Genomic DNA, 22211 nt, shown 5'->3' on the forward strand with positions numbered 1-22211 from the left:
CTGTATTAGATAACTATTTGAAGAAAAATGGACTGAGTAGATTGAACTAAATAAAAAACTGATCAACCACTGGTACAACTTTTCTACCAATAATATGTATACTTACTGTAGTCCATTACCTGCTATGCATCAGATCTGCTGTCTTCACTTATCTTGTATATCTGACAACCTCTCCTTTAAAGCTGATATAAGAAAATATCTATCATCAAAATGCTCTTTATCTTCTAAAAATGCAATGTCATGGCAATTTTATCCCAGTCACAAAATTTACCTATCTATGCTTCCAAGCAGATGATGATGATGATGATGATAGTTAAAAACTAGTTATTTACTTATGTCAAAAACAAACAAAAACAAAAAAACCCACTATTTGTCTTCAAAAGATGGGTAAGTGGGATTTAGCAAGGCTGCTTACAGCATAGCATTTGATTTTAGTAATAAAATGGTAATAGTTAAAGCAACTTAATTAAGACTCTCCAGGCCACATTTTCCCCATCACTTATACTCTGCGCTGGACACAAATGGAATAGTTAGAATTTCAGCTATTTCTCTACACATCCACAATTTAAATGGAATATGTAAATAAGGCCCAAGTCCTACAGCAGGGGTTCTGAAATTGGGGGTCAGGACCCCTCAGGGGGTCGCAAGGTGTCACCCTCCACCCTAAACCCCACTTTGCCTCCAGCATTTATAATGCTGTTAAATATATTAAAAAGTGTTTTTTAATGTATAAGGGGGTCGCACTCAGAGGCTTCCTGTGTGAAAGGGGTCACCAGTACAAAAGTCTGAGAACCCCTGTCCTACAGTGATATTCATAAGGGTGGACCCCTGTGCCAGGACAGAGCCCCAGTGATTTCATTGGCTCCACCCAGGGATGTGACCATGTGGATATCATTACAGGATTGGGAAGTATATAAATGACTCATTACTGCATTCCTTAGTTCTGCAAAACCTTTGGTAGACTCTCCTGAATCCAAACTATCTTTCTTTAATTTGTAATTGAAGACCATTTCATTGGGTATCTATCCTTGCTGCTACTGTGATACCAAGCAGTATTGCTATTGTGTGGGTGTGTGTGATCAGGGGATACTTCTTTAAATTAAACTATAAACAACATTGGATCATTTTTTTCAATAAATATGTATCTTTACTCACAGTATCATTCTCTCAGTCAAGGCCTACTCCTACTCCCATTAACATCATTGGCATCACTATTTTGATCTTTAGGGGAGCAAGATCAAGCCATATATCTTTCATTTACTACTGTGTATACTGAGAGGACTTACAATGCACTTGTCCTTTCCTAAATTTGTTTTGGTTAATCCTATCCAAACACAAGTTCTAACTAATTTTACCCTCTGTTTGCTACTCTACAGTAGACACTCCAGATCCATATGTGGAGCTGTTCATCCCCTCAGCCCCTGACTGCAGAAAGAGAACAAAACACTTCAACAATAATGTGAACCCTGTGTGGAACGAGACCTTTGAGTTTATTTTGGACCCGAACCAGGAAAATGTTCTGGAGGTAAATCATGTACTGAGATACAGCTAGAAATGGAAGTTGAGCAGTGTCAGGAGGGTTAAAACAGCAACACTTTGTACTTACACATCATCTGTTATCTGAGCATATCAACACTTTCTAAACATTAAGGTTTTGCCTTTTATACAGAGCCCTGAGCAAGGGGTTAGTACATAAGTTGCACCATCCCAGGAGCAGCCTTGGGTGGCATTGTGACACTGATACACTTCTGAGTCACAATTTCTTACCTGTTTGCTACTGAGATTAGTAATTTACTGTTCTCTACAGTAGCAGCAAGTATTTTCTCCCTTCATTGGCTCAGCTACTTTGACCAGCAAGTTGGTGGAAGTGGAACCAAGTCTCTGCCTATTCCCCTCTCCTCTGTGCCAACTAGAGGTGGGAGTAAATGGGAGATTAGCTCCACTTACTTCTGTATGCCTGGACCCAAGGTCTGAGGCCATGTCTGCACTTACCGTGGATTGATGATGCTGCGATTAATGCAGCGGGGGTCGATTTGGCAGGTCTAGAGAAGACCTGCTAAATTGACTGCAGAGCACTCTCAGGTCTACTTTGGTACTCCATTGGAACAAGAAGACTAAGGTAAGCCAATGGGACAACATCTTCCTTCGACACAGCATGGTGTAGACACCGCAGTAAGTTGACCTACGTTATGTCGACTCCAGGTACATTATTTATGTAGCTGGAGTAGCGTAACTTAGGTTGACTTAGCCCCGTAGTGTAGACAAGGTCTGAGTAACCACTCCTAAGGAGCATAAGGGAGCTGTCACTCCTTTGTACAGGCATCTAGTCCAAATCACCATTAGTCCTTAATTAATTAAGCCTTTTATACACACAGTGTTATAATATTGTGTTAGTCTATTTTAGTGTGTCAAGCGTTTACGGGTATATTTTCATTGCAGAGTTTACTCTGGCTCTTGTTTGGTAACCTGTCCACTTTGCAGAGAGGACAAAGGCTAAACCAGTGGTTCTTAACTAGGGGTACACATGACCCTGTGGGTACTCAGAGGCCTCCTAGGGTTTACATCAATTCATCTAGATATATACCTAGTTTTGCAACAGCCTATATTAAAAAGCACAAGCAAAGTCAGAATAAACTATAATTTCATACAGAAAAGGACTTGTTTATATTGCTCTATGTACTCTATGGTGAAATGTAAGTGCAATATTTTTATTCCCATTAATTTATTTTATAATTATATGGTAAAAATGAGAAAGTAAACAATTTTCAATAATAATATGCTATGACACTCTTTTGTGTTTTTAGTCCGATTTTGTAAGCAAGTAGTTTTTAAGTGAGATGAAAGTCAGATCAGACTCCTGAAAGGGATTCAGTAATCTGGAAAGGTTGAGAGCCATTGGGCTCAAGCAATCAAGTGCTGATAGTCTTCAATGTCTTCCTACAGTTTGTCTCCATGTTCTCTGAAACCAGGTCTCTGCCCCCTGAAGTCTTAGCAACACACATGAGTGAGGGCAGCATCAGTGAGAGAACACAGTAACTCATGTGTGGCTTTGTATTGTGGCTGCTCACACCTGGCCTAGGCTAGACCAGCTGCTCACACCTGGGTGCTCATCGCCTTAGTTATATGTGTAGCAAAGAGGTACCCTAAGTGATTTGCCTGGCACACATAACCTGGAAGTAGGAAATCAGAGAATAGAACTCAAAGTTCTAACTTCTAGTCTCCTGTTCTAGTCCCCAGCTAGATATCAGCACAAAGAATGGAATGAGTCACTTTTCTTCACATTTGTAGAAACAGCAAGGAAGAAAAAAAGCAGAAGTTAGGTCCACCAGTGCTTCCCTGTCCTGCAGTTACTGGAAATTGCCCTCCGCCATGTACATTGGCCAAACTGAACAGTTGCTGTATAAAAGAATAAATGGACACAAATCAGACATCAAGAATTATAACTTTCAAAAACCAATAGAAGAACACGTCAGTCTCCCTGGACACTCAATAACAGACTTAAAAGTGGCAATTCTTCAATAAAAAACTTCAAAAACAGACTCCAGTGAGAAACTGGAATTAATTGGCAAACTGGACACCATCAAATTAGGCCTGAATAAAGACTGGGAATGGTTGGGTCACTGCAAAGACTAATTTCCCCTGCTGATACTCTGACCTTCTTGTCAGCTGTTTGAAATGGGCCACCTTGATTACATTGCCCTAATTAGCACTACAAAAGTGATTCTTCCTCCCTTGATATTCACTCCTTCTTGTCAACTGTTGAAAATAGCTTACTTCCATCTTAATTGAATTGGCTCATTAGCACTGAGCCACCACTTGGTAAGGCAACTCCCATCTTTTCATATGCTGTATATTAATATCTACATATTGTATTTTCCACTCCATGCATCTGATGAAGTGGGTTTTAGCCCAAGAAAGCTTATGCCCAAATACATTTGTTAGTCTCTGAGGTGCCACAAGGACTACTCCTTGTTTTTGATGATACAGACTAACATGGCTACCACTCTGAAACCCACCTGATGCCACTTCATGCTCCCTCCTCAACCCTCTTGTTGTAAAGAGGAAGTAAATAATAATAAAGAACCCCAAAACATCCTTGCCAATGTGTCCTATGCCCATGACATCAAGCTTGACAATCAGCTTCACCCCTTGTATGGGAGTAACACTATCATTTTAGTTCAAACTATCACTATAACTGGGAATACAGTGAGAGACCTCATTGGTAATGAAGAAACTATCCTTTGCAAGGTAGATTATGACAGTTATCTGCCGGGGAAGAATTTCATGTATCTCCAAGCAGTTATCCTACACGTTGTTTTTATAATGTGCAGAATGTCCATATTGGCTCATGTTTCTGGCTAATTATCCGTATTGGCTCATGTTGCTGGCTAATTCAAGTAGTATAGGACTTAGGATACATATTCTCATTTTACTCTTGCATTATGTGTACAGGGGCGGCTCCAGGCATCAGTATGCCAAGCGCGTGCTTGGGGCGGCAAACCACTAGGGGCGCTCTGCCAGTCGCTGCAAGGGCGGCAGGCAGGCTGCCTTCCACGGCATGCCTGCAGAGGGTCCGCCGGTCCCGCGGCTTCGGCGGACCTCCCGCATGCGTGCCTGTGGAGGGTCCGCCGGTCCCGCGGCTTCGGCGGACCTCCCGCAGGCATGCCTGTGGGAGGTCAGCCAAATCCGCGGGACCAGTGGACCCTCCGCAGGCAAGCCGCTGAAGGCAGCTTGCCTGCCGTGCTTGGGGTGGCAAAATGTCTAGAGCTGCCCCTGTGTGTGTACAAAGGCCAAGGCTGCCACAGCAGAAAGGAGAATCTATAATATCATAGATCTTACCAAGTAGCTGCTGAAGGAGCATAGAAAGAAAGATGGGAAGCTAGTGTCACAACAAGGGCAGAGTTAAGATTCTTTGAATGCCTTCAATGTGCATTTCATATATTTGGTTTCTTTTAAGTTTAACCTCATTTGTTTTGTTTTGTATTTATCCCATAAATTACTGACTCATTCTTTAACTCCATCTTAACAAGGTTTTTGTTTTGAATCTCCTTTGGTTCCCCCCACCTCCATCTCAGTTTTAAAAAAATTAAGATGCATTGGAAGCAGGGAACAGGATACCATGCGGAGCTACACATTTTAAAGCACTGGGAATTGGGAAGCGAGAGCAGTGCTTTCTTCAGGAGAATCTGTCACAAGGGATCCTGGCAGAGTTCAGAGGCTCTGCATAGTCTCTAGCCTCTGCAGTCCCCACTACTTACCTGACTCCATGCTTTGATTTGGCTCTTTTTATTAGCTTTCCTTGTTTGTGGCTCATCTGAGATTCTCACAACCTGCTATGAGCTTTAGAAGGTGAACAGGAGCCATGGGCCTGATTCTCTGCAGAAGGTCTACAATAGCTCCTGCAGTCTTTAAAAATCAGCTGAGCGAGAAACTGGGGATGGGGAACAGGAGACTGGAGCTAGTCTATTTGGTCATAGTGATAGAATAGACAGAACCCTCTTAGACAGCATGGGTCAAATTCTGCTAACAGACTCACAGACGTCACTGTGGTTACATGAATGTGCCGAACATGGAATTTGCTCAATAAAATATAAAAAGATAGACTATTAAAATAACTGTACTGGCTAATGGCTTATCCAAACTGCCTTCCTCAAAGCAATAACACATCTTTCTGTTCTCTGTTTGTACATATTATAATGTCAGGAAGAAATTGGGTAGGTAGCAAGCTATTTAATACAGTGTAGTCTCAGTCATTTCTTAATGTGGTATGTCTGAATTACTCACTTTTCACTATTGTATGGTCTGACTAAGATTTCCTGCTATGGTAAGAATTCAGACAGTTCCTAAAACATAACTTGTAAATCATCTTTGATTTTGAGGTGTTTTTCACTCTTTTCTTCCATCATGGTTTTATGTAGTCATTAAAAAGCATAATAATTTTATGATCTGGCACCTAGAGCAATATGGTCTGAGTTGATTTCCAGTATAATGCATCAGCAACTTATTTCAAAGATTGTATAAGTATCCTTTTCCTGTAGCAGACCTACCAAGATATGTTATAAACAAGAATTCAGTGTGATTACTAAAATAATTAAAGATTTTAGCTGCTTCCTGAGTCATATGATATATAAGCCCCTGAAAATTAGCACAACAGAGTCAGTGATACTACATAATAATGGTAAGTTGCATATTAGTTAGCAAAATATATAGTGGCCATGGTAAAGGTTTACTGTAATATAAATTCTCTAGACTACTAGAAATTGTGGCAAAGCTATGACCTTGTCTCAGTGGGTGCCGCGCTTCCAGGCAGATTATGCTAGCCTCAGAGGCTCACTGTGGCCCTCCATATAGCCCTTCTCTCTCTACAGGCAAGGGTCACAGCCTACTGAGCCATTTTCATCATAAGCCTCACACATTCTCTGTTGTCTCACAGTCTCTGTGATTAATCAGGGAGAGGGGGAGCCCAGGCCCATCCTGTACTCCAGGCTCCAGCCCACGGACACTAGTAGTAGCAGCTATTGGTAGCTGACTTTTTGAAACAGGACAAGTGCCATTCCCTGAGCCACTTCCTCACAGCAGCCCCTGCTTCCTCAACATCTACTTCACCCTTACCTCAGGGCCTCCTTCCTTGTGCCTGATAGGGTTCATACTGCCTAGTTTCTCCAGCTTCCTCCTACAGCTCCTGGCATGCACACCTAACTGACCAATTGAGAGACTTTTAACTAGTTCCAGCCAGCCCTTGATTGGCTTCAGGTGTCCCAATCAACCTAGCTATCTCCACTGCTTTCTGGAAGGATCTTAATGAGCCCTGGATGTCATGATTAACCTGGAGCAACTGCCATTTGGTTACCATGGTAGCAAGGATTTGTTTAGTCTGGGGTTAACACACCTGTTCCTTACTACTTTCCTATATCCATCTGGCTTTGCCCCATCACAAAATATAAATCTTATGTCTAGTTTAAAACTGTTTGTAGCGTGATATTGTTATACACACTTGCAAATCTGAGTAAAGTCTCCATATTCTCCATAAAATTAAATGGCAGAATTTAACGATCTGTGTAGGAAGACACACTGAAAAATGCCTTTCCACCATAGGAAAGACACTTCACACTCAAAGAGCATGGCTACACTTGCAGATGTAGAGCACTTTGAGTTAAACCAACCTTCAGAGAGCACAGTAGGGAAAGTGCTGCACTCTGTCCACACTGACAGCTTCAAGTGCATTGGCGTGGCCACATTTGAGGCACTTGCAGTGGCATTGGGAGTGGTGCATTATGGGCAGCTATCCCGGCATGCAAGTGACTGCAACGTGCTTTTCAAATGTGGGGTGGGGTGGGATGGAGTATGACATGGAGTGTGTTGTGTGTATGTGGGGGGGCGAGAGAGTGGGTTTTTTGGGGGTTGAGAACCTGTCAGCATGCTGTCTTGTAAGTTCAGACAGCAGCAGACTCCTTCTCTCTCACACACAGCATTCCACAGTAATGGTTGATTTGTCTCGGAGCAGATAAACAGCCAGATGTCAGAAATGGAGCTTTCAAAGGGCACTTCCACATTCCTGCAGCGATTCAAAACAATGATAAGTGTGGCCACTTAACTTAAGGGGATTATGGGATGTTTCTGGAGGCCCATCAAAGCGCAGTAATGCAACACCTCAATCACACTGGTGCTGCAGCACTCCAGTGGGGGCACAGCAAACGTTATTCCTCTTTCTGAGGTGGAGTACCAGGAGTGCTCTAGCCACGGAGTCTGAGCACTCTACGTGCCTTGCCAGTGTGGATGGGGAGTAAGCTAGTGCACACGGGGCTTCTTTATTGCATACTAACTCACAAGTGTAGCCAAGCCTAAAAACAAAACAAACACCCCAACCAAGAGGAGTTTTTAATTCCATAGAGAGAGAAGTACCAGAGATGCTATTAAAGACTCCTAGAAACTTTGCTGTTCTTGTGGATTTTATGTGAATGGCACTCAGATCCTATGGTGATTGGAGGCAGTATAAAACCCTAAGATAGATACTAAAAATACAACTGCCATTATTAAAATGACTGCCATGCATCTGATGAAGTGGGTATTCACCCATGAAAGCTTATGCTCCAATACTGTTGTTAGTCTATAAGGTGCCACAGGACTCTTGGTCACTTTTTACAGATCCAGACTAACAAGGCTACCCCTCTAATATTTTACATTACAACAGTAACTCTGGAGAATGTAAAACTATGACTATTAAAGTTAGACATTTTCAGCAGGTTTGGATAATCTGCTTACAAGAATTTTAAATAAACCAGCCAACGAGCTCCTGGGACAGTTAATGTGGATTTTCAATAAGTCTGTGAGCAGTGGAGAAGTTACAGAGGACTGGAAGAAAGCTAATGTTATGTCAATATTTCATAAGGGTAAATGGGATGACTCGGGTAATTGTAAATCAACCTGATGTTGAACCCAGGCAAAATAATGAAATGGCTGATATAGGACTTGATGAATTGAAGGAAGTTAATATAATTAATATTAGTCAACATTGGTTTATGAAAAATTGATCTTGTTAACCTAACTTGATATCTTTTTTATATACATTTGCTTGATAAAGGTAATAGTGTTAATGTAATATACTTAGGCTTCTAGAAGGTGTTTAACTTGGTACTACATAATATTTTGATTTAAGAAACTAGAACTGGCTCATAGGTCTCGGTGTGATTGTAAATGGGGAATCACTGAGTGGGTGTGCTTCTAGAAGGGTCCTGCAGGGATCAGTTCTTCAGCTGATGCTATTTAACATTTTTGTCAATGTTCTGGAAGTAAATATAAAATCATCACTGATCAAGTTTGCAGCTGACACAAAGATTGGTGAAGTGGTAAATAATGAAGAGGACAGGTCACTGATACATAGCAATCCGGATAGCTTGGTAAACTGGGTGCAATCAAACAGTATGCATTTCAGTACTGCCAAATGTAAAGTCATTGTAAATATCTAGGAAGAAAGAATGAAGGCCATACAGGATGGGGGGACTCTATCCCAGGAAGCCATGACTTGGGGTCATGGTGGAAAATCAGCTGAACATGAGCTCCCAGTGCAGCACTGTGGCCAAAGGGGCTAATGTGATCCTTGCATGTACAAACAGCTGAATCTTGAGTAGGAGCAGAAAGGTAGAAAAGATTACTTGTGCATTTTCCACTGGCGTGACCTCTCCTGGAATATTATTTCCAGTTCTGGTATTCACACTTCAAGAAGTATGTTGGAAAAAATGGAGTGGGTTTAGAGAAGAGCCACAGAGAATGCAAATGATTAAAGAATTAGAAAACCTGCCTTATAGTGAAAGGCTCAAGGAGTTCATTCTATTTACCTTATCAAAGAGAAGGTTAAGGTTAAGGTTACATTCTTGATCACAGTTTAGAAGTACATACATCGGGAACAAATACTTGATAATAGAGGACTTTTCAGTTTAGCAGACAAAGGTATAACAAGATGAAGTGGCTGGAAGTTAAAGCTAGACAAATTTAGAGTAGAAATAAGGCCTACTTTTTAAAACAGTGAGGATAATATTACCATTGGAACAATTTACCAAGGGTACTAGTGGATTCTCCACTATTCAAAATTTTTTAATCAAGAATTACAAACATAAGGAAGTACTTCAAAACACAATGCACAGTCAACTTGTGAACTTGTTGCCAGCAGATGTTGTGAAGATCAAAAGTCCATTTGGGTTAAAAAAAGAATTAGATAAGTTCATGAAGGATAAGTTCATAGATAGCTATTAGCCAAGATGGTCAGGGATGCAACCACATGCTTTGCGTGTACCTAAACATATGACTGTCAGAAGCTGAGACTGGATGGCAGGGGATAATTTATTTGATAATTGGCCTGTTCTCTTCATTCCCTCTGAAGTGTCTGGCGCTGGCCACTTTTGGAAGACAGGAAACTGGGCTAGATGAATCATTGCTCTTACCCAGTATGGCCATTCTTATGATATTGGATGTTTTTCTAAAAAAGGTGCTCTAGTTCAAACATGTCTAACTCTGCTCCCATTAAAGTCAATGATAAAAAACTCATTCCTAATATTTACAGGTTTCTTTCAACCTTGAAAGGTTTACTGAATTATAGGAGAACATTTATTATTTTAATAATTGCAGCTATGTTCTTCGGTACATCTATGTGTGTGTGTGTGTTTGTATATGTGTATGTAAGTATGTCCTTGATGAAGAACATGATGATATTACCATAAGAAGACTGTCTGATACACCCTCCTTTGCTTCTTTCTCTCCAGAAATATGACTTGTTATGCTTTCTTCCAAACACTGGTATGACAATAGGAATGGGAAATTGTGTTCCAGAGTCTCAGTTGTTTACTTATGCAGCTCACATTCCAAAAGGTGTGGTCCTTGCTGAGATGGAGAATATGCCAGTGGATTTTTGGATTTGTTTGAACATAGAGTGCAGGTTTACAAGTTTGGAATTTCTGTGCATTATGCCAAGTAATTATTGCTGTACTGTGATCTAGTAATTAAAAAGAGTAGGGAACTGAAAGTTATATAGTAAATACAGAAAGCTCATGCTCCAATACGTCTGTTAGTCTATAAGGTGCCACAGGATTCTTTGCTGCTATCATAGTAAATACTAATATACGAAATAGTAAGATGGGTGAACTTGAGTGCCTGGTATTAAATGAGGATATTGATATAATAGGCATCACATAAACTTGGTGGAACAGGGGTAACTAATGGGACTCAGTCATATCAGGGTACAAAATATGTAGGAATGACAGTTGGTCATGCTGGTGGGGGAGTGGCACTATATGTGAAAGAAAGCACAGAGTAAAATATATTAAAAATGTTAAATGAATCAAATTATACCATAGAATCTCTGTGGATAGAAATTCCATGCTTGAATAATAGGAGTATAGCAGTAGGAATATACTACAAACCTCCTGACCAGGATGGTGATAGTGATTATTCAATGCTGAGGTAGATTAGAGAGGCTACAAAAACAGAAAACCCAATAATAGTGGGGGATTTCAATGATCCTCATATTGACTGTGCACATGTCACCTCAGGCGGGATGCTGAGATAAAATTTCTAGACACTATTAATAACTGCTTCTTGGAGCTGCTAATCCTGGAACCCACAAGGAGAGAGGCAATTCTTGATTTTTTCCTAAATGGTGCACAGGATCTGTCCAAGAAGTAAATATAGCTGAACCACCTGGTAATAACAACCATAATGTAATTAAATTTAACATCCTTGTGTGAGGAGAAATACCAAAGAAGCCCCCTACAGTAGCATTTAACTTAAAAAGGGGGAACTGTAAAAAAATGAGGAAGCTACTTAAACAGAAATTAAAAGGAACAGTTGCAAGATTGAAATGCCTGCAAGCAGCATGGAAACTTTTCCAAAACACCATAACAGAGGGTCATGTTAAATGTATACCCCAAATAAAAAAAAAATAATAAGAGCGCTAAAAAAAAAAGCCACTGTCAACAAAGCAAAAGAGACATTTAGAGGCAAAAAGGGATGTTTTAAAAATTCGACATCTGTCCTCCTTTGTGTTTTCTTCAATAGGATTTAATTCTGGCAAGTCAAGTGCAAAAATATAATTAGACAGGAAAAAAAAGAATTGAAGACCAACTAATAAATGAAACACAAAAACTAACAGCATTTTTTTTAAATTATATCAGAATCAGGAAGCCTGCCAAACAATCAGTGAGGCCACTGGATAGCTGAGGTGCTAAAGGAGCACTTGAGGAAGACAAGGCTGTTGCAGAGAAGCTAAATGAATTTTTTTGCATCAGTCTCCATTGCAGAGGAATTGAGGGAGATTCCCACACACAAGTCATTCTTTTTAGGTGCAAAGCTGAGGCAGTGTTCCAGACTGAGTTACCGATAGAGGAGGTTTTGGAACAAATTGATAAATTTAACTGTAGTAAGGAACCAGGACCAGATGTAAAAGCAACAAAGAGTCCTGTGGCACCTTATAGACTAACAGACGTTTTGGAGCATGAGCTTTCGTGGGTGAATACCCACTTCGTCAGATGCATGAAGTGGAAATCTCCAGGGGCAGGTATATATATGCAGGCAAGCTAGAGATAATAAGGTAGTTCAATCAGGGAAGATGAGGCCCTGTTCTAGCAGTTGAGGTGTGAAAACCAAGGGAGGAGAAACTGGTTCTGTAACTGGCAAGCCATTCACAGTCCTTGTTTAATCCTGAGTTGATGGTGTCAAATTTGCAGATGAACTGAAGCTCAGCAGTTTCTCTTTGAAGTCTGGTCCTGAAGTTTTTTTGCTGCAGGATGGCCACCTTAAGGTCTGCTATAGTGTGGCCAGGGAGGTTGAAGTGTTCTCCTACAGGATTTTGTATATTGCCATTCCTAATATCTGATTTGTGTCCGTTTATCCCCTCTGATACAGGACCAGATGGTATTCACCCGAGAGTTCTGAAGGAACTCAAAAGTGAAATTGCAGATTTGCTGTATGTATTATATAATCTGTCGCTTAAATCGGCCTCTGTACCAGATGACTGGAGGATAGCTAATGTAATGCCAATTTTTAAAAAGGCTCCAGAGGTGATCATGGCAATTAGAGGCTGGTAAATCTAACTTCAGTACCAGAAAAATTGATTGGAACAATAGTAAAGAGCAGAATTATCAGAGACATAGAGGAACATGATTTGTTGGGGAAGAGTTAACATGACTTTAGTAATGTGAAGTCATGCCTTGCCAATCTATTAGAATTCTTTCAGGGAGTCAACAAACGTGAACAAGCGTGATCCAGTGGATATAATGTACTTGAACTTCCAGAAAGCCTTTGACAAGATCCCTCACCAAAGGCTCTTAACAGGAACTCTCAGAAGTACAGAGAGGCCTGGGCCACTTCCAGCTTTTAAGGCCCCTAACCATAATACAAATAAAGAATGTCAACACTTGAAAACAAAATAATGCACCAAAGAAAGAGTGAGAAGTAAATTCAATATTTTTTTATTTAACAAATGCTTTTCTAGCCTTTTTCTGTGCAAATGCACTAATTATTGAGGAAAAATCTAGCTTTCATGCAATGTCACAGTTGATATTAAGCATGGCAAGCCCAAATGCTCTTGTCCCTTAGTTGTATGGTGATAGTTCTTTACCTGCTTCAACACGTTGAAGGTGCTTTCACCTGAAGCCACTGATGCAGGCAAACTGACAAAAATATGCAATGCAATTGTGATATTAGGAAACACCCCAGAGGGTCCAACTTTGAGTATTTCTTGAAGCAATTCCTTTGGCTTGCAATCCAATTTTAAGGTCATGGAATAAATTCATTTGAGGAAGATGACCTCGTCACTGAGATCTTTTGAAATTTCTTTGTTGTACTGTTGCTGAAATTGTTCAGCTGCAGAAAGCAGATCTTCATTACTCAGCCTGTTGAACTGCCAAAGAAATCCCAGAAGGGTACAAATTAGTCGCAGTGACTCAAATCAACTTGTAAGATCTGATTGAATAGAGTCACTGATGACAAGGAAGACACTGACCCTATAATGCTACTCAGCATCAGATTCAGGAGGTAAGTTGTGATTGTGGGAGAATTCAGATGAAATGCCAATATTCTATGTTACTAATTTGGACTCAGTCAGGTTTGCATCCCATTGTTTGCAAATCTGTTGAATGTAATTGATAAGACTTTTGTAGTAAGATGAGGCCCTGAAATATAAACTCTTGTGTCAGAGGCCTAGTCTGAGGCCTGAAGCCTGAACCAAAGTACTTCCAGGCACTGCTAAGCAAAAGCTGGGCTGTAAGCCAGAGGTAGGCCTCACTCACAGAAGTAGCGAGAAGAGGAACTTGTGCCAAGATGACATCAGGACACTCCATAGACATAACAAGGAACAAACAAGTGCATCTTAAAGACAGGACAGCATAATGGATAGATCTGTTTGTCTGGAACAATGTGATCAAAGGAAAGACAGCACCCTAATGAGCCAAGGGGATGTACCACAATACGTAATCTGTCCTGTAACTGTATAAAAGTGGGTCCCGGAGTCCGCATCTTAGTCCAGTCTAGGGGCAGTGGAAAGTCCCGCCACTGACTGAACTGTGTCCATTGCCAGGGAGCACATATTTGTAGTATGTCCTGTAGAATCTGTAGGAAACTATTCTTGTGCTTTGTTTGACAATAAACCTGGCTCGGGTTCCTTCATATCTTACTAGAGACTGTAGTCTTTGGGGGTTCTCTTGGGGTTTGCTGTGTCAGCTATCTGCGCAGAGCCGGGGTAGCACACAGAGGGAACACGCACGCAGCCAACTGTTATCATCATTGAACAAGAGCAGAGCACACCGGTAGCTACTGACAACTACTTTCAATGTTATCCCTTTCAACATCAAGTGTAGCATTGTGTGCTTCAACTACCAGATTAGTTTGGTAGATCGTTGTAAGTAGCTTCATCCACAAAGATGACATCAGAATGCATTCAAATTTGGACATGTGCTTCTAAATAGACTGAAGTTCAGTTCCAGCCTGTGTAGTGAGATTGAGAGATTCAAGCTCAATTAAAGTCTTTCTCACTGAATTCAAATGCTGTGCAACTGATTGAACACCATCAATCCATGCAGACCATCTAGTTTTGGACACTCCGTGCAGTGAGACAGGAAGATATTGCTTCAGAATTTCCCACCTTTGAGGACTGCTACTGAAGAGATTGCACATTTGCTGAACAGTTCCAAAGTAAGTAATTGGCTCCTTGCATGATTCAGCACAGTCAATATCTACAAGGTTTAGTGTGTGGTTTCCACAGCTGGAGAAAATACAGTTTCAATTATGCTGAAGCAGAACTGCTTGTGCACCTTTGTACTTCCCAGCCATGTTAGATCCATTATCATAGGCTTGACCAATGCAGACTTGAAAGTCTAACTTAAAACCTTCTAGAATTGCTAGTACTTGAGCAGCAATTTCTTTTCCAGTTTTTCTCATGAAATTATCAGACAAAATAAACCTTTCTTCAACTGAAAGTTTTGAGCTGTCTACAATCTTAATATAATAAATAACCATAGTAGTCAGTTCCTTGTGAGAACAATCTGAAGTGGCGTCAACAGTGATTGATAACTACCTGGCATTTTGAATCTCATCAAGAATCATTGTTTGTATGAATGACCCACATAGCTTTATAAACTTGTTTTGTATGCGTGTGGAGAGATAATGGACTTGAATGCACTTTTGAGTCTCTTGCAATTCTCGAACACATTTAACATGCTCTGATAAAAGTGGGTCATATCTGCTGAGGAGTTCCACTATGCCTAAAAAGTTTCCATTTGCACAGTCACCAATACGTTGACTGGAACCAAAGAAAGCCAATCCCTGCTCAGAAAGAAAAAGGATGACATTCAGGATGCACTCAAGAAGTTTTTTTCCAGTTAATAGTTTCTGTAGCAAGTTCACTAAAGACTAAATTCTCAACTGAACTTTCAGCTGACGCTGCCGTACTGGCTGATTTCCATGCAACATAGTTTTCTTTGTGTGATGTTGAACTCTCATGTGATGGTATTCAGTCCTTCAACTTTCTCCAACCTCTGTTGATGCTCCATCCTAGTTGATCAGGGAGAACTGATGCATTTGCAGAACTTTTGTTCAAAATGAAGCAAGGTGCACAGTACAGAGATTGTTTTTCCATACTCCGGCATAACCAGTCTCTTGTGCAGGTCTCACCATTTGGAAGAGTTTTTGCCAGCAGACAAGTAGAGAAAGCATGATTATCAGCATCTCATCGAATGTTACTTGGAATTTGAAAACAACTAATTTGAAGAAAAGATTGCATTTGAGCTGCATTGCTCTTGTCAGTAATTCCAACATCAGTCACAGTCAAACCTGTAGTACTCATGAATTGCTCTTGCTGTGTGAGATCTACAGCTTCCTGTTGCTGTTGAGTTTCTTGATCGTACACAGGCTCTTCTGCTGCATCTACTAGGATGATCCGAGGAATGGAAAACCTGTCTTATGAAAGGAGACTCAGAGAGCTTGGCTTGTTTAGCCTAACCAAAAGAAGGTTGAGGGGGGGTATGCTTACTCTTTATAAATATATCAGAGGGATTAATATTAGGGAGGGAGAGGAATTATTTAAGCTTAGTACCAATGTAGACACAAGAATAAATGAGTATAAGCTGGACACTAGGAAGGTTAGACTTGAAATTAGACGAAGGTTTCTAACCATTAGAGGAGTGAAGTTCTGGAACAGCCTTCCAAGGGGAGCAGTGGGGGCAAAAGACATATCTGGCTTTAAGAGTAAGCTTTATAAGTTTATGGAAGGGATGGTATGATGAGATAGCTTAATTTTGGCAATTGATCTTTGATTATCCGCAGGTAAGTATGCCCAGTGGTCTATGATGGGATGTTAGATGAGGTTGGATCTGAGTTACTGCAGAGAATTCTTTCCTGAGTGCTGGCTGGTGAGTCTTGCCCACATGCTCAGGGTTTAGCTAATCGCCATATTTGGGGTCGGGAAGGAATTTTCCTCCGGGGCAGATTGGCAGAGGCCATGGAGGTTTTTCACCTTCCTCTGCAGCATCACTTGCTGGTGGATTCTCTGCAGTTTGAGGTCTTCAAACCACAATTTGACGACTTCATTAACTCAGACATAGGTTAGGGGTTTGTTATAGAAGAGGATGGGTAGGATTCTGTGGCTTGCTTTGTGCAGGAGGTCAGACTAGATGATCATATTGGTCCCTTCTGACCCTAAAGTCTATGAGTCTATCTATTACTGTTGGCACATCTACTTCTTGACTATTGTCCTCATGTTCAGATATTGACATTGAAATATCACCTGTTGCAGTTGCGGAGTTTTCATTATCTGTAGCATTATCTGTAGCATTGTTTGTTGGGTAAGGTGTGTTTGGGAAATGAAGTTATTGACTTTGAGCTTTTAGCTGCTGCTTCACTCAGTTGTTTTCAACATCTCTTGCTTGCACCACTTTCAAATCTCCTCTTCGTGGTGATCTATCTGGTCAATATGTAGCCTATTCTGCTGTAAATAAGTAGCTTATCTACAATTGAAGTCTTCTACTGTAAACATGCACACAAATGCTGAAAAGACTTAAAATGAAGACATACTAATTAAGAACACAAAATGAAACAGTCAGACAGGTTATTAGCCTTATCACTGAATCAAAACTCAAGCATGCAAAGTATAATATAACAGGCTGAGCTGAAGACAAAGGTATGACGTATATATAGTAAACACAGACACGGATACAGACAGAGGGATAATATCCAAAAAATTTCAAATATGTGTCCTCATGAAACTCACTGTATAAGATTGTCCTCACAAATTTTCACCTTGAATCTGGGCCTATAGACTACAAAAGCCTATGATGCTGGCTAGGCTACCAAGCTAAGGCTCAACCAACCAACCAGTCACCTCTTTTAGCTACCATCTGAAGATAATAATGAGGAATTCTGACACATAAATAATTCCTTAATCAACTAGACATAAAACTATAAAGACACTGAAATGTAACAATTCTCTCAAAACACACTTCATCCAGCACCAGCCACTAGTGGTGATTTGTTTATATAATCAGCTGATCTGAGAGGACACATTCATCATGGTCTAATCTTGTGCTATCAGAACTGAGATGTGTTTATTAATATTTATGAGTATTTTAAACTCTTTAATATGAAAAAATCTATATCATATGATATAGGAGGGCAGTGAGCGAGTTGGAGAGGGGAAGTATATAAGCTCTAGGCTAACTAAGGCATGGTTCCCTGTAGACTAGGGAGGGTTGCTACAGGTTAATTGGAGCACCTGTAGTAAGTTAATGCCCTGTTAGCAACCTAGTAAACCCCCCTGTTTCAAGCAGTCAGGGGAGAAGGAGGAAGGAGAGAGGACTGGAGCTTGGAGGTGTGCTGTGAGACTTGGAAGATCAGAAAACCAGAGTAAGGGAGACCCTGCTCCAGCAGAGGAGGGAGACTCCCTCCCCCAGCATTTAAGGACCGAAGGTACCCCACCCAAGGGGTAAAGAACCCACAGGGGTTGAGTGGGGCTGGGGCTCAGATTAAGGAGCAAACCCAGATCCCTCCCCTGATTCCCTTCTTTACCACCTTCCCGGGCCACTAGTGGGGCCCTCAGTGCCCCAAGAGCAAGGGCAAGGGGTGGCATCTTAGCCCCCCGCCAAGAAAAGCGCAGGACCCACTATACTACATTGGCCATCTTGTCACAATTAGTTAACAAAAAAAAAATGTCTTTTACTAAATCACATCTCTTATTTGCTTAAATTTGCAGCTCTAAGCTGAGGGAGAGTGTCACATTTTGGTCCAATATAGATGTGCATAAAAACAAGTTGTGAAACTTATCAAATGCCAAAAAATTAACAAGTATCTAAATTTGACACCCCTTTAAGCTTGAGGCTGAGGCCAAATGGCCCTCCTAGCCTCTCCTCTGATTGGCCCTGGATCTTAAACAAAATAAACAGTCATGGGATAGGAGGAATTAGGGAAGGTCCTCTCATGCCCAGTAACTGGTTAAGACAGGAAACAAAGGGCAGGAATAAATGGTCAGTTTTCAGTGGAGAGAAGTAAATAACAGGGTTCCCCATGGATCTGTATTGGGACCTGTGTTGTTCAACATTCATAAATGATCTGTAAAAAGGCATAAACACTGAGATGACAGTTTTTCAGATGATACAAAATTACTCAAGTTAGTTAAGTCCAAAGCAGACTGCAAAGCATTGCAAATGGATCCTGGAAAACTGGATGACTGGACAACAAAATGGCAGATGATATTTAATGTTGATAAATGCAAAGTAATGCACATTGGAAAACATAATCCCAATTATACCTCCAAAATGATGGTCTAAATTAGCTGTTACCACTCAAGAAAGAGATCTTGGGGTCACTGTGGATAGTTCTTTGGAAACATTCACTCAATACGCAGTGGCAGTCAAAAATGTTCATCACCATTAGGAAAGGGATAGATATTAAGACAGAAAATATTATAATGCCACTATAGAAAGCCATGGTACACCCACACCTTGAATATTGCATGCAGTTCTGGTCATCTCATCTCAAGACAGATATATTAGAATTGGAAAAAGTACACAGAAGGGCAACAAAAATGATTAGGGGTATGGAACAACTTCCACACAGAATATCAGGGTTGGAAAAGAACTCAGGAGATCATCTAGTCCAACCCCCAGACAGATTCTTTGCCCTAGATCCCTAAATGGCTCCCTTAAGGATTGAACTCACAACCCTGGGTTTAGCAGGCCAGTGTTCTAAACCACTGAGCTATCCCTGCCCCCATTAAAAAGGCTAAAAAGACTGGCACTGTTCAGCTTGGAAAAGAGACCACTAAAGGGAGATATGATAGAGGTTTATAAAATCATGAATGGTGTGGAGAACATGATTAAGGAAGTGTTATTTACCTCTTCACATAACACAAGAACAAGGGGTCACCTAATAAAATTAAGTCAGCAGGTTTAATACAAACAAAAGAAAGTACTTCTTCATAAAATGTGCAGTCAACCTGTGGAACTCATTGCCAAAGGATTTTTGAATGCCAAAAGTATAACTGGGTTAAAAAAAAAGAGAATTATGTAAGTTCATGGAAGTTAGGTCTATTAATGTTTAATGGTCAGGGCTGGATGCTGGGACTAGATGCTGGGACTGGATCACTCAATAATTACCATGTTCTATTCATTCCTTCCGAAGTGTCTGACATTGGTCACTGTGAGAAGACAGGACTCTAGACGGACCATTGGTCTGACCCCCTATGGCCATTCTTATGTTCTAATAATTTGAGTTAGGACACTTTTTGAGTTCTGCTCCCACTGCTACCACTGACTTGCTGTATGATCTTTGGCATATAGCTTTTAAATTGTGTACATCATCAGTTTCACCACCTATAAAATTTTACCCTGCCTGGCAAGGGGAACTCAGCTATACTTTTGGCCTTCTAACTATCCCTGTCAAGGATAGTGGTTGATTTGATAAGTTTGTAAAGCACTGTGACAGTCTCAGATGAAAGGTGCTACATAAGTCGTTCATATCTGTGTAGTGCAAACCCTCAAAAGCTTCTACTAAGTCATAAACCAAACCTATTAAGTGCCAAAGGAATATTGTTGCTTGTGTCTGGTCATTGAGTACAGAGTGAATGGCTTAGATGTGTTCCTATCTATAGTCTATATTTTTGTTTTTAAAACTCTCTTTTTGTATCTTTTGTAGATCACATTAATGGATGCCAACTATGTCATGGATGAGACTCTTGGCACATCAACATTTATTATATCCTCCCTGAAACTGGGGGAGAAGAAAGAAGTTCCATTTACTTTTAATGAAGTAAGTTGCAAATCTCAATAGCTTGGCCTGTTTTCCTATAGTCTCAAACATGATGATGAATGTTAATGCAGTAGCAGCTGACTTGAAATCTGGTATTTGGAAAATCAGAGCACACAATGTAAGTCTTTTTTCAGGTTTCTTATCTTTAGCTGCACAGTCTTCTGGCTGGGTAACAGCCTGGGAGTTTTGCTTGTTCCTAGATCACATAGAAGCTATTGCTTTTGTAGTAGATTACGTGCTACCCATGTATGCACTATCATTCCCTGACAGCTTTTACAAAAGGACCTCACTTTCTCCTCACTGATGCTGATTTCAAGCAAGTAACTGGTTAAGGCCTTTTTGATAAATCAGTTAAGAAATGTATATAAGGTATAATTTACTACAGCCTGAGAGTTGATGTAATTCTAACACCATCTCTTTTGGAACTTATTGCTTACCTGAGTACTTGTGTCTTATGAATGCTCTGGTTAATACCTGGTCTTTTACACTTTTTGGTTGACCGTTCTGTATTGGTGTCTCAGTCTGCCATGTTACAGAAATGAGACTTAAATCATCATTTAGTTAGGAAAGAGGAGAGTGAGAGGGAAAGGGACTGATGTATCTGAAATTAATTGAGAACAATATGCTTTATATATTTTGTGTTAGTAATAAGTTGTTGTCAAATTGCAAATACTTTTTTTTCTATGGATGGAGTCATTTAGTTTACTAATTTTCCTTTACATTAGACAATGAGTAGGGGAAAGCCTTTTTTAAAGAAATCAAACTATGATGAGCCTTACGAGTAGACCTGTGCAAATAACTGATTTTTCAAGTTCAGTGGTGGTTCGGAAAATCAGAAAGAAAAAAAAAAACAGTTCGGGTCAAACCAAATCTGAAATGTTTCAAAAATTTGAATCAATTGAAAAAATCAGTTTCAGATCTGATCCAGGTCTGTTCAAACCAAAGTCTTCCATATTCTAGCAGGGAGGACAGTGGGAGTGGCAGCAGTACCTCTTCCTCCTCTGGCCATTTTGTGTCAACTTCACAGATTGTTTTGGGTCAACCAAAACTGCATTTTTTATTAAATAAACTATTCATTAGAAATTTTTTACACAGCTCTACTTATGAGAGAATGGTGAGGAATTCCAAATCAGACTGAATTTAACATGCACAACAAATATATGCCAGCCATGCCTACTATTTGTATTTGTCATAGAGAATGGAGTGCTGTTAACTCTGGCATTTCACTTTTGTAGTCTGTTTAATATTCAGTGTGTACATTCTTAAAGCCAGTGCATCACTGCATGTTTTCAGTATGCCCTGCTAAAGGCCTTACTGGTACTCCACCTTCTAGGGGTAGGTGCTATGTGGGAGAGTTTGTTACTCATAAAAGAGTACAATAGCAGACATATTTCGCTTGTGCGTCAGAGCGTTCAGGGAGGTAGAATTACTCCTAGTGCTTGCCTGGTTCCAGCTGCTTCTTACACTGAGCCATGCCTAACAGACATGATCTATCCTTAAGATCAGGCATTGACATTTTTTCAATTTTTTGCTTTCAAAGCCCACCAGAAATACTGTGTAATTAAAGAATATTTGTATTGATCCTCTTAGCTTTGAATACATAGTGAGGTTTTGTTGGTATGGTTATTCAAAACAGCCAGAAAACATCTTATTCTTTCCCTTTGACACTCAGTCAGCTCTGATAAATTCTCTTATCTTTTAGTCTTTATGCATGCCTAAAGAAGTTAATTAAAATTGTGTATAATAATAATGATGATTTTAATTGCATGTGCAAGGGCTGCAGGCTTGGACACTTTATCTTTTAAATCACATTGTAAACATATTTGTTTGTGATGGTAGACTTGGTGTCTCAGGCCATACAGTAAAATCATTCTCCTGTGTGTCCTTGCTTCAAATTCAGATCAGGATATAGTACCTACTGGTGCTGC

At 40.3% G+C, this 22211-nt stretch overlaps 1 protein-coding gene across 4 annotated transcripts in view; it reads left to right on the top strand.

Annotated features, from left to right (window-relative positions):
- The window catches only part of PLA2G4A (phospholipase A2 group IVA), a 308898-nt gene that overhangs the window by 222774 nt on the left and 63913 nt on the right, over nucleotides 1-22211 (top strand). For all 4 annotated transcript variants that reach the window (XM_030572624.1, XM_030572622.1, XM_030572625.1 and 1 more), the window contains exons 4-5: nucleotides 1377-1525; nucleotides 20170-20283. In XM_030572624.1, the coding sequence (XP_030428484.1) occupies nucleotides 1377-1525; nucleotides 20170-20283 (263 nt within the window). The remainder of the gene's footprint in view (nucleotides 1-1376; nucleotides 1526-20169; nucleotides 20284-22211) is intronic.

The sequence above is a fragment of the Gopherus evgoodei genome, chromosome 8, assembly GCF_007399415.2.
Source record: "Gopherus evgoodei ecotype Sinaloan lineage chromosome 8, rGopEvg1_v1.p, whole genome shotgun sequence".
NCBI lineage: Eukaryota > Metazoa > Chordata > Testudines > Testudinidae > Gopherus > Gopherus evgoodei.